Below are 13690 nucleotides of genomic sequence, written 5' to 3'. Positions count from 1 at the left end.
CCCCGTGTGAGCAAACTGGCCTGACACTGGGGTGAGGGGATCCTCCAGGATGCTCAGGCTCTGTCACAGCCAGCAGGGAACTGAGCTTCCCCTGTTTCCCAGTCCCAGAGCACCCAGCAGTTGATTCCTGGGAGAATTTCTTACCAGGTGCCACTGCACAGATTTTTTTTTTTTTTTTTGCAGAGGGGTTGGGCCGGCAGTAATTGCAAATTATGGGTTAATTAAGTGACGTCGATATATGGACCAGAAGAATGGAGGGGCTGGAGTGAAGAGCCCAATTCATCAGTCAGAACTGCTCTGCCGTGTCCATTATTCCCTGCAAAGAGCCTGGATCAAACCACTTATCCCAAACAGGGGCAGGATTAATCCACAAGCCACTTTGTTTGCTTTTGACCGTGTTGGCGCTAATAAATGAGCCAATTTATTACATGTGACAAGCTTGTGGTACACCCCAAGGAGCTGAATTAGATAGGAATGTTTAACCTCAAAAAACCACTCAGGAAAATAAAAAAAAAAAAAAGGATAGAAAAAAAGCAATTCTTCCTCCTGCAGCTGATTTGGCAACAGCCCAGGGTGATGCAGATGGAGGGGGGAACACAAAGAGGGAAGAGGCTGGAGGAGCAAGGGTGGGATGGTCACACTTGGTGCCATCAGGATGGGTCCTGGTGGTGCCTCTGGGTCACTTCAGAGCTCATCAGGACCATGCCAAGAGCAGATCCAGCAGGGCAAGATGAGGGATTCAAGACCTCCTGAACCCTCAGATTAATGGATGGACCAACAATTGCTTCCTCAGAGCCCCTCATCTTTGATCTCCAACAGGATGGAGGCTCCTGTCCAAGTGTTTTCCTCTCAGGAAAGCTCCGTGGAGCAAAAAACTGACAGCGCAAGAGCCGTGTGTGAGCCACTCACACAAAACGAGCAGGAAAGGGACCTGAGCAAAGCCAGGGAATACTTCAAAGGAAAGGACCTGAGCAAAGCCAGGGAATACTTCAAAGGATTCCCCAGGGAGGAAAAGCTGGCACGTGCCTGACAGAATTTCAAGAGCTCCAGCAGGAGAACGCAAACACCGCCGGGCTCCGGAGCCTGAGCAGGAGCAGCACTCACAGCCCGGCTCAAACACAGATTAAATGAGTAATAAAAGTAAAAAATGAGAGTAATAAAAGTCATTTTCTCTCTTGCCAGGGAGATAAGGGAGATGAGAGGCTGCTGGAAGCCCCGGTGCCAGGGTGGAGTGAGAAAAGCCGGCCTGGCAATCCTGGAGATAACGGAGGCTGACAGGTTGGAAATGAGCCTGGGCAGGAGCAGGGAGGCTCCACTCATCCCCTGGGCACACAGATGTGCCCTGGCACCCCAATCTCCCTGTCCTGGGGGGGCACAGCATTGCCCTGACTCCCTCACAGGGTCTAGAAGTGGGAACTGGGGGAGGTGGGCAGAGCCACTGAGGAAGGGGCAGCCCCTCCAGAGATCATCTGGGGAGGGAACTGCTCCTGAAGAACGGAGAGATTCCAAAGTCTGGGGTGATAAAACACACAGACCCAGTCCCACACATGGTGGTGAGGAGAGAGGAGATGCCAGGCTTTGGTCTGTGTCTCACAGATGCTCCCAATTCCCTGTCCTGGAAGTGCCAGGAGGGGCACAGGGGCAGCAGAGGTCCCGTGTCCTCCAGGGATGAGCCCTCAGAGAGCTTGAACCAAACTCAAGAGTCTTCCAACATCCATGACCTCCTCACAGAGGGCTCATCCACAGCACCAGAGGCTGCTCCTGGCCCCAGCCCCAGGGAAGAGAGGAGGAAGATGGAGAGGGAAGAGCATCCAAGGGGTCTGTGCTGCGGTCACCTGGCCCCACGGATGGAGCGCAGATGCACGCAGCGAGCAGAACACGCCAATCAGGACGGATTTCTTCCAGCCTCTGAGTCCTCCTGCTGTAATTTTCCAGGGCTGCTGATTGACTGGAGGCAGGCAGCCCATCCCAGCCCCCCATCCCTCCCACGGAGGGGCCGTTGCATCATTTTTGCCTTGAGGAATAAACAAACCCGGAGCAGAACCGGGAACTGCTCTGGAGGAGATGGTTCTGCCAAGCACAGCGTGAAGGGGGGATCTGGGATGGGGGACAAGGAGATTCTGCTGGGCCCTGTGGTGGCTGTCCTGTGTCCACGTGGGACATGGGGACAGGTGGTTCTTTGCTCCAGCCTGGCCAGAGCAGAGCTTCCAACACAGCAGGACTGGCACAGCCACCATCCCTGGTGTCACCACAGCTGTGACCCCTCTGCAAATCCCACCCCACACCTCAGCTCCCCCATCCCAGCTCTGTTTCCTCCCACAGAGACTCCACCAGCCCATCTGAGGGAGCACCTCCAGAGCTGTGCCCAATCCAGTATCTCAATCCCAAAACCCATCTGGGACAGCGATGTCCCCTGGGCAGCTGCTCCCTGTGGGACTCCCAGAGATCTCCTTCCCTCATGCCCAGGAATGCTGAGGTGCTGAGGATGAGGATGACGCTGCTGCTGATTCTTCCTTCCTCGTGCACATCCATTTTGATGGAAACAAAAATAATGAGCGACCCCCCGTTCCCAGGAGGCTGGGATGGAGCCATGGACGGACAGATGGACGGATGGAGGGATGGATGATGGGTGGATGATGGGTGGATGATGGATGGATGGATGGATGATGGGTGGGTGGATGGATGGTGGATGGAGGGATGGATGGAGGGATGGATGGATGGATGATGGATGGATGGATGGATGGATGGATGGATGGATGGATGGATGGATGATGGATGATGGATGGATGGATGATGGATGATGGATGGAGGGATGGATGATGGATGGGTGGATGGATGGATGGATGGATGGATGGATGAATGGATGGATGGATGATGGATGATGGATGAAGGGATGGATGGAGGAATGGATGGAGGGATGGATGGATGGATGGATGGATGGATGGATGGATGGATGGATGGATGATGGATGGATGGTAGATGATGGATGATGGATGGATGATGGATGGGTGGATGGATGATGGATGATGGATGGGTGGATGATGGATGGATGGATGGATGGAGGGATGATGGATGGGTGGATGATGGATAATGGATGGATGGATGGATGGATGGATGGATGGATGGATGGATGGATGGATGATGGATGGATGGATGGGTGGATGATGGATGGATGGATGGATGGATGGATGGATGGATGGATGGATGGATGGATGGTAGATGATGGATGATGGATGGATGATGGATGATGGATGGGTGGATGATGGATGGATGGATGGATGGATGGATGGATGGATGGATGGATGGATGGTAGATGATGGATGATGGATGGATGGATGGATGATGGATGGATGGATGATGGGTGGGTGGATGGATGGTGGATGGAGGGATGGATGGAGGCATGGAAGGATGATGGAAGGATGATGGACGGATGGATGACGGACGGATGGATGGACGGATGGATGGATGAGTGAATGGATGGACGGACAGATGGACGGAACGGACACTCCCACCCTGAGGCGCTGCAAGGTAAGCTGAGGTAGAACATTGTGCAGCGTCTGCCTGGGGTCCTGTAACACCCGTGGAGAGATGGAACAAACCCAGAGGAAGAGGAAGAGGAAGAGGAAGAGGAAGAGGAAGAGGAAGAGGAAGAGGAAGAGGAAGAGGAAGAGGAAGGCATACATACATATCTCGGGAGATTCATCCGAGCCATCCGGACAATCCTTCTCCCCGTCACAGCGCCAGCCCTTAGATATGCACGTGATCTGATCTTTGCATGCAAACTGTTTGGGGCTACAAGTCTTCGGTGCTGGATGAAAAAAAAAAAAAGAAATAAGGATAATAAACAACATCAGTTTCTTCCCAAGGACAAGTTTGTTTCAAAAGAAAAATCAAATTTCAATTAAAGGCCAAGATTGGTTTGGGGTTGTTTTTTTGAGGGGATGATTTCTTTCCTATGGCTTGGCAGAAGTTTGAGCCCGGCACCGGATCCATCAAGCTTGCCCCTAAGGAAAGGAGGAAATTTAAGCTGGAGCATTAATTACACCGGGAGAAAACAGGAGTCGAGCACTGTGATGCGCTCGCAGATTTTAAAGATCATTTAACTTGGATGAATTAGCTCCTGGGAGCCAGAGGCGCTTCGTTTTCCATGCTAGGCAGGAGAAAAACAGGGCAAAAAAACAAGAAAAGCCAAATGAGAACAAATTAAAAAGTAATGCTTTTTTAAACGATGAGGACAACAGTGGGATGGGGATCCATCCATCCCATGCCCAGCACCCCAGGGAAGGCTGACCCCACATCCCTCATGGGACAGGGAAAAGAGACAGAGGAAAATCAGCAGGAAAAGCCAAAATCCAGAGTTTGGGGAGGGAGAAAGGCTGGGAAGAGCCTCCTGTCCATGCCTTGGGGGGGTTACTGAAATGGAAGGGGACATTGCACCCCCCAAACATGGGCTGCAATGGGGATCACTGAAATGGGGGGGTCACAGCCATGGCAGGGTCACTGAAATGGGGGTCACTGCACTCCCCCCAAATATGGGCTGCAATGGGGACCACTGCCATGGGGGGGTCACAGCCATTGGGAGGGGTCACAGCCATGGGGTCACTGAAATGAGGGGGACATTGCACCCTCACAAAAGGAGAGGCTGCAATGGGGGGGGTACTGAAATGGGGGACACTGAAATGGGGGGGGGGTCATTGCACCCCCCAAACATGGGCTGCAACAGGGGGTCACTGAAATGGGGGACACTGAAATGGGGGTCACTGAAATGGGGGTCACTGAAAGGGGGGGGTCACTACACTCCCCCCAAACATGGGCTGCAATGGGGGCCACTGAAATGGGGGGGTCACAGCCATGTGGGGGTCACAGCCATGGGGGTCACTGAAATGGGGGGGTCACAGCCATGGGAGGGACACAACCATAGGGGGGTCACAGCCATAGGGGGGGGTCACAGCCATAGGGGGGGGTCACTGCCATGGGGGGGCCACTGCCATGGGGGTCACTGAAATGGGGGGGTCACAGCCATGCGGGGGGGGGGGTCACTGAAATGGGGGGGTCACAGCCATGTGGGGGTCACAGCCATGGGGGTCACTGAAATGGGGGGGTCACAGCCATGGGGGGGACACAGCCATGGGGGGGGGGGGGGGTCACTGAAATGGGGGGGTCACAGCCATGGGGGTCACTGAAATGGGGGGGTCACTGTCCAGCCCCAGCCCCGGGGGTGGCCAGAACTCTTTCAAACCCAACGCAACTGCGAGCCCTTGCTCAAGCAAAGGCAGCCACATACGCAATTCCCAAAACATTCATCTCGTGGCATCCCTGCTCTCCTGCCAAATTCCCCTCTCCCAGGATCCACTTCACTTCCTGCTCAGCCCGGGAAAGGCAGGGGGGGGATCTGTGCCTGCATCCTCCTCCTGCCACGGGGCTGCTGCACAGCACAGGAGCCTGACAGGGGAGAGGATGAGGATGATGCTGTCCCTGATCCCCATCCCATCCCTGAAGGGTGGGAGGACACTTCCCACCCTGTCACAACCCCCGGGGCTTTTCCTGATGCCGTTTGGGAGTGTGGCTCCTCCTGCCAACCTGCTTCTCCTGCCTCCCTCCCTTCCTCCCCTGCTCACCGGCGGCGTGGGAGCTGCTGCTCGGCGCCGCCAAGATGGAGACAGGAGGGATCAAAATGGATGGAGCATCCCTGGCCGTGCCCTCCACCTTCCCTAGGCACAGCCCAAGCCTGTCCACCTTTCCCCATCCTCCCACCAAGCTCAGGGACAGGATCCTCTGCCCTTCCACCCCCTCTTCACACAGAGCTCATCTGTGCCTCCATCTCCCAGCCACAGACACATCCAAGGCAGGATTCATTAAGAAAACTTGGCCTTCCCCTTTCCCCATCCTCTCACCAGGCTCAGGGACAGGATCCTCTGCCCTTCCACCCCCTCTTCACACAGAGCTCATCTGTGCCTCCATCTCCCAGCCACAGGCACATCCAAGGCAGGATTCATTACGAAACCTTGGCCTTCCCCTTTCCCCTTCCTCTCACCAGGCTCAGGGACAGGATCCTCTGCCCTTCCACCTCCTCTTCACACAGAGCTCATCTGTGCCTCCATCTCCCAGCCACAGGGCCACAGCCACATCCAAGGCAGGATTCATTAAGAAAACTTGGCCTTCCCCTTTCCCCTTCCTCTCACCAGGCTCAGGGACAGGATCCTCTGCCCTTCCACCCCCTCTTCACACAGAGCTCATCTCCTCACCACAGAGCCTCCATCTCCCAGCCACAGCCACATCCAAGGCAGGATTCATTAAGAAAACTTGGCCTTCCCCTTTCCCCTTCCTCTCACCAAGCTCAGGGACAGGATCCCCTGCCCTTCCACCCCCTCTTCACACAGAGCTCATCTCCTCACCACAGAGCCTCCATCTCCCAGCCACAGCCACATCCAAGGCAGGATTCATTAAGAAAACTTGGCCTTCCCCTTTCCCCATCCTCTCACCAGGCTCAGGGACAGGATCCTCTGCTCCAAATCCAGCCCTGCCACCTCCTCTTCACACAGAGCTCATCTGTGCCTCCATCTCCCAGCCACAGGCACATCCAAGGCAGGATTCATTAAGAAAACCACAGCAAAGAGCTGAGACTCTCCTGGATTTCCTGCTCCTCCTCATCCTCCCAGGTCTGCAGCAGCCACAGGGTGACCTGTGGCTGTGGCAGCCACTCCAACCCACAGGTTTCACTTCCCAAAGGAGCAGGCAGAGCTATAGGAGGGCAAATCCCTGGGAATCCATACGCACTCAGCTGTTTGTGGGATGGGAAACCAGGAGCTTGTTTTGTACTGGAGACAGCAATCACAGAATCACTGGGTTGGAAGAGACCTTAAAGATCATCGAGTCCAACCCAGCCCAAACACCTCAACCCTGGCACCCAGTGCCACATCCAGGCTTTGTTAAACACACCCAGGGATGGAGACTCCACCACCTCCCTCTGCCCTGGGAATTCCCAAAATTCACAAAATCACAAGGTTGGAAGAGAACTTTAAGGTCATTGAGTCCAACCCAGCCCCAACATCTCAATTAAACCCTGGCACCCAGTGCCACATCCAAGCTTTGTTAAACACACCCAGGGATGGAGACTCCACCACCTCCCTCTGCCCTGGGAATTCCCAAAATTCACAGAATTCACAGAATCACAGGGTTGGAAGAGAACTTTAAGGTCACCGAGTCCAACCCAGCCCCAACACCTCAACTAAACCATGGCACCATAATGATAAAAGAACTCTTGATATATAAGATAACACATAATGATAATAGAACTGTTGTAATATATAAGATAACAAGCATTCCCAGCTCCAGGACCAGAGCAGGAACACGTGGGATTCCTTCCAAGCACTGACACCATCCTGAGCTCACCTGCCCTTCCATCCATGCAGGGTGACCCCAGAGAGCTCCTCACCACCACAGGACACCCAAACCCACCCAAAATCATCCCCTCCACCATTCCCAAGCACAGGAAGAACCAGAGGCATCCCCACCCAAAATCATCCCCTCCACCATTCCCAAGCACGGGATCCTCCCTGCCCTTCCAGACAGGAGCTGATCCATGCAGGATGACCCCAGAGAGCTCCTCACCACCACAGGGGCACCCAAACCCACCCAAACCCATCCCTTCCACCATTCCCACCCAGAGGAAGGGCCAGAGGCACCACAGCTCTGGCACGGCCACCTCGGCTCTGGTGTGACCTCACCAGTGCTGAGTTCAGGGGCACAGTGACCTCCTGGTCTTGCTGGCCACACCATTCCTGAAGGTCATCCTGAGCTCACCTGCCCTTCCAGACAGGAGCTGATCCATACAGGGTGACCCCAGAGAGCTCCTCACCACCACAGGGGCACCCAAACCCACCCAAACCCATCCCTTCTACCATTCCCAAGCACAGGAAGAACCAGAGGCATCCCCACCCAAAATCATCCCCTCCACCATTCCCAAGCACGGGAATGCTCCACCATTCCCAAGCACGGGATCCTCCCTGCCCTTCCAGACAGGAGCTGATCCATGCAGGATGACCCCAGAGAGCTCCTCACCACCACAGGGCACCCAAACCCACCCAAACCCGTCCCTTCCACCATTCCCAAGCACGGGAAGAACCAGAGGCACCACGGCTCTGGTGTGACCTCACCAGTGCTGAGTTCAGGGCCACAGTGACCTCCTGGTCTTGCTGGCCACACCATTCCTGGAGCAGGGATGCTGGAAGGAGCCAACATCTCCATGCTGAGCATTCCCAGCTCCAGGACCCAGCACTGACACCATCCTGAGCTCACCTGCCCAGCTTCCATCCATGCAGGACAACCCCAGAGAGCTCCTCACCACCACAGGGGACCCAAACCCACCCAAACCCATCCTTCCACCATTCCCACCCAAAATCATCCCCTCCATCATTCCCACCCACAGGAAAGGCCAGAGGCACCACGGCTCTGGCACGGCCACCATGGCTCAGGTGTGACCTCACCAGTGCTGAGTTCAGGGCCACAGTGACCTCCTGGTCTTGCTGGCCACACCATTCTGGAGCAAAAGGCCATCCTGAGGACACCAGACAGGAGCTGATCCATGCAGGACGACCCCAGAGAGCTCCTCACCACCACAGGGCACCCAAACCCACCCAAACCCATCCCTTCCACCATTCCCAAGCACGGGAAGAGCCACAGGAACTGCGGCTCAGGGCAAGGAAAGGATGGGAGGCGATCGCTCCCGAGGCTCCTCAGCATTCCCTGCTCATTCCCTGTCCTGGCACGGCGCGTTCCCAGCGGGTACAACACCCTCAGTGCCAGGTGGACAATCAGAGAAGGTGTCTGTGTTCATGCATCCCTCTCACAGAGCCAAAATTCCCTTCAGCAGCGGGGATGGGGAATAAAGGAGCCTTCATCACACACAATGGGCGGCTCAGAGCGGGGCTGGGGCAGCTGCAGGGACACGTCCCTGCCTTGGCAGCCAGAGGAGAGAGACCCCGGCTCAAAAGGGGGCTCAAAAGGGACAAAACTGAGCTAAAAACACGGCAGAGGTTCGTCAAAATAGGTGAGAGATGAAGGGGAGAGGTGGGGAAATAAATGCACCCAAAGGTGGGTCTGAAAGGAGGAAAAAATAGCGTTAAAATGTGGCCAAAAAAAATAAAAAGGGATAGGAAAAGCGGAGAAATAAAAGGGTTTCAAAAAAGTCTTACCCCCCCCCAAAAAAAGGGCCAAAAAATGAGGGGGGTGGTGAGGAAATAAATGCACCCAAAGGAGAAAAAATGGTATTAAAATGTGGCCAAAAAAAATAAAAAGGGATAGGAAAAGCGGAGAAATAAAAGGGTTTCAAAAAAGGTCTTACGCCCCCCAAAAAAAGGGCCAAAAGATGAGGGGGGTGGTGGGGAAATAAATGCACCCAAAGGAGAAAAAATGGCATTAAAATGTGGCCAAAAAAATAAAAAGGGATAGGAAAAGCGGAGAAATAAAAGGGTTTCAAAAAAGGTCTTACCCCCCCCAAAAAAAGGGCCAAAAGATGAGGGGGGTGGTGGGGAAATAAATGCACCCAAAGGAGAAAAAATGGCATTAAAATGTGGCCAAAAAAATAAAAAGGGATAGGAAAAGCAGAGAAATAAAAGGGTCTCAAAATAGGCATGTAAGAAAAGGGCCCCCAAAGAGGCACAAAATAAAAGAGGTGCCCAAAAAAAGGCCCTACCCCAAAAAAAAGGGACAAAAGATGATGGGAAAATAAACACACCCAAAGGAGGGTCCAAAAGCAGAAGAAATGTTACTAAAATGAATAAGTAAAAAAAAAAAAAATAAAAAAGGATAGGAAAAGTGGAGAAATAAAAGGGTCACAAAAAAGGCACATAAGGAAAGGGCTCCCAAAAAGGCACAAAATAAAAGAGGTGTCCAAAAAAGGGGTCTCCCAAAAATGGGATATAAAAAGGCCAAAAACAAACCCTACAAAAAAAGGGCCCCCCCAAAAGGCCAGAAAAACAGAAAGGCCTGAACACAAAAAAGGTCCAAAAACAAAATGGTCCAAATAAAAGGTCCAAAAAAAAAAAAATCCATTTGGGTGCAAGAAAGGGAATTTCTCTCCAGGACAGGGTGCAAACAAACACCCCAGCAGCATCTCCCCAGGTAGGAAGGGGACCAAGAGCCTGGGACCAGAATTCCATGGACACCCATGGAATTCGTGGTGGGTTGGGAAAGGGCTTGGCAAACACAACCAGCAAAAACAATCTGATTTTTCTTGGTCTAAAATAAGAAACGGGCTGGTGGGAGAGGTGGGGAAAGCAGATCCTGCAGCAAAGGCCACACGACCTTCAGACCATGCATAAGGATGACATAAAAACCCAACCAGACTGGAAGCAAAGCACCAAAATCTGAAGGAATTCCTGCCCTGCTTCCTCCTCAGCCCAGCTCCTCCTCCTCCTCCTCTCCCTGGGAGGAGGCGCCCGGCCAGGAAATGGTGCTGGCCATAAATACGGGCTGAGATTCACAAACCAGATGTTCTGAGGGAGCAGGGAGCACAAAAGGGAGGGAGCAAACCCACTCCAGAGGGAAATATTCCCACCCCGTGCTCCTCCAGGTCTCCATGCCCACCTCGGGATGGAGCAACCCCAAAATAGGGCAGGTGGTGGTGTTTGGGGCAATTTCGGCTTTTCTTTGGCAGGTTGTTGGTTTTGGGGCAATTTTGGCATTTCTTTGGCAGGTTGTGGTGTTTGGGGCAATTTTGGCATTTCTTTGGCAGGTTGTTGTGTTTGGGGCAATTTTGGTTTTGCTTTGGCAGGTTGTGGTGTTTGGGGCAATTTTGGCTTTTCTTTGGCAGCTTGTGGTGTTTGGGGCAATTTTGGCTTTTCTTTGGCAGCTTGTTGTGTTTGGGGCAATTTTGGCTTTTCTTTGGCAGGTTGTTGTGTTTGGGGCAATTTTGGCTTTTCTTTGGCAGGTTGTGGTGTTTGGGGCAATTTTGGCTTTTCTTTGGCAGGTTGTGGTGTTTGGGGCAATTTTGGCTTTTCTTTGGCAGGTTGTGGTGTTTGGGGCAATTTTGGCATTTCTTTGGCAGTTTGTGGTGCTTGGGGCAATTTTGGCTTTTCTTTGGCAGGTTGTTGTGTTTGGGGCAATTTTGGCTTTTCTTTGGCAGGTTTTGGAGTTTGGGGCAATTTTGGCTTTTCTTTGGCAGGTCGTGTTTGGGGCAATTTTGGCATTTCTTTGGCAGGTTGTGGTGTTTGGGGCAATTTTGGCTTTTCTTTGGAAGGTTGTTGTGTTTGGGGCAATTTTGGCATTTCTTTGGCAGGTTGTTGTGTTTGGGGCAATTTTGGCATTTCTTTGGCAGTTTGTGGTGCTTGGGGCAATTTTGGCTTTTCTTTGGCAGGTTGTTGTGTTTGGGGCAATTTTGGCTTTTCTTTGGCAGGTTGTTGGTTTTGGGGCAATTTTGGCTTTTCTTTGGCAGGTCGTGTTTGGGGCAATTTTGGCTTTTCTTTGGCAGGTTGTGGTGCTTGGGGCAATTTTGGCATTTCTTTGGCAGGTTGTGGTGCTTGGGGCAATTTTAGCTTTTCTTTGGCAGATTGTTGTGTTTGGGGCAATTTTGGCTTTTCTTTGGTAGGTTGTTGGTTTTGGGGCAATTTTGGCTTTTCTTTGGCAGGTTGTTGTGTTTGGGGCAATTTTGGCTTTTCTTTGGCAGCTTGTGGTGTTTGGGGCAATTTTGGCTTTTCTTTGGCAGGTTGTTGTGTTTGGGGCAATTTTGGCATTTCTTTGGCAGGTTGTTGTGTTTGGGGCAATTTTGGCTTTTCTTTGGCAGAGCCCGCTCCATCAGGAAGATGAACACCAGGTTTTCATCCCAATGTTCCTCCTCTTCCTCACTGCCTGTGGATCAAGGCTGGAATTCATGGACACTCTTCCCCTTGGGACCTTCCCAGCTTGGAATTTGTGACACGGAGCCTCGGAGTCACCCAAGACACAAACTCAACCACAGAATCCACCAAAACCACATCAGCCACTTGAGGCTTCGTTTCTCTCCTCCACATCATTCATCCTTTGTTCCCCAAACTACAGTAAAAAAAAAAAACAACCCAGGATTTGTTCTGTTTTTTGTGTTTTTAGAATTTCCAGTGTCCTGGAGTTTCTCTGCAGCCTCAGGACAGGGGTTGGGAAGGCCAAAGCCTGGAGCCCATCCTGCTCCCTCCTCCCTGGGCTGCTGGAGCTCCAGGCTGATCCTCAAACCCCAAACCCAGCAAATTTTCCGCCTCCCAAAAGCCGAGCTAAGTAATAGAGACATTTAAAATACCAAACCCTCAGGTCTGAGGCACATTTTTTCCAGGGGGGAAAGGGAAAAGGAAGGCTCAGCTGTTTGTTTTGCATTTAAGCACACCATCCCAAAACAGTTCAAATGCATTTTTGCCATTCTTCCATCCGGCCCCCCTCCGAAAGGGGAAGATTCAAACCAGATCCCTGCTCTGGAGCTTCCAGGACCTCAGGGCTCCCGGCCATTCCCACAGGTATGTGGTGGAGCTGGGGGATGGGGACAGAGCCCATTGCTGAGTAAATATTGACTCTAAAATACGTTTTTTTTTCCCCCCCCTTTTCCCCCCCTTCAATCGGACTATGGAATCACGAGGCATTCACCTTCCTCAAACAAACAACAACAAAAAAAAAATGATTTGGAGAAAGAAAACCTGGCTCTGCTGTGCCAGAGGTGTTGGGATGGCAGCTCTGGGACAGGCTCTGAGTGGGGTGTGGGTGCTCAGATGGGCCCTGCACAGGGCTCACTCTGATTCTCCTCCTTTTTGGAAGGAACCCCCAAAGAGACAACGAGAAATCCAAGCAGAACCAAACCCCCACCATCAGCTCAGCCCCCAGCATTTCAGGGCTTCTCTGGTTCTCCATCCCTGATTTCCACCCCTGTTCCCAGCCCTGACCAAAGGATGATGATGATGGGAAGCAGCTGGAAGCGGCCCCAGACCCATCCTGGGGTACAGGCAGGGCTGTCACACCCCAGAGGGACACACAGGATGGGCCCAGCACCCTCTGCTCATCCCAAATCCCACCTGCACATCCCTGGCTCTTTCCCACTGGTCTTGTTCCACACATTGTCCCATTTTTGCCCACCTGGACACTCCCCATGACAAGGGACACCCATGGATTGGGAGCCACTGGATCCCTGCACTGGGCACCCCATGGATGAGGAGACACCATCCCAGTGTCCCCCTTTGGGGTCAAGCAAGAGATGACAACTCCAGGGTCCCCAGAAGGCTCCAGCCCCCTTGTCACACCCCAGAGGGACAGGCAGGGCTGTCACCCCCCTGTCACACCCAGAGGGACACACAGGATGGGATCCCCAGCACCCTCTGCTCATCCCAAATCCCACCTGCACATCCCTGGCTCTTTCCCACTGGTCTTGTTCCACACATTCTCCCATTTTTGCCCACCTGGACACTCCCCATGGCAAGGGACACCCAAGGGACACCCATGGGACACCCATGGATTGGGAGCCACTGGATCCCTGCACTGGGCACCCCATGGATGAGGAGACGCCATCCCAATGTCCCCCTTTGGGGTGACAGCTCCAGGGTCCCCAACACCCCCAGCACAGTCATGGGGATGGAGTTGCCATCAACCAGGAGCTGCCAACGCTGCCTCCAAACCCAGACAAAGGAGCAGAGCGAGGATGGGGGGGGGACAGGGAGGAGGAGGAGGAGGAGGAGGAGGA

At 53.1% G+C, this 13690-nt stretch overlaps 1 protein-coding gene across 5 annotated transcripts in view; it reads right to left on the bottom strand.

Annotated features, from left to right (window-relative positions):
• The window catches only part of LRP1 (LDL receptor related protein 1), a 136061-nt gene that overhangs the window by 108056 nt on the left and 14315 nt on the right, over positions 1-13690 (bottom strand). For all 5 annotated transcript variants that reach the window (XM_077192564.1, XM_077192566.1, XM_077192565.1 and 2 more), the window contains exon 2: positions 3686-3808. In XM_077192564.1, coding sequence (XP_077048679.1) covers positions 3686-3808 — 123 coding nt within the window. The remainder of the gene's footprint in view (positions 1-3685; positions 3809-13690) is intronic.

Source organism: Agelaius phoeniceus, chromosome 35 (assembly GCF_051311805.1).
Source record: "Agelaius phoeniceus isolate bAgePho1 chromosome 35, bAgePho1.hap1, whole genome shotgun sequence".
NCBI classification, from domain to species: domain Eukaryota; kingdom Metazoa; phylum Chordata; class Aves; order Passeriformes; family Icteridae; genus Agelaius; species Agelaius phoeniceus.
This window is presented reverse-complemented; position numbering and strand designations above follow the sequence as displayed.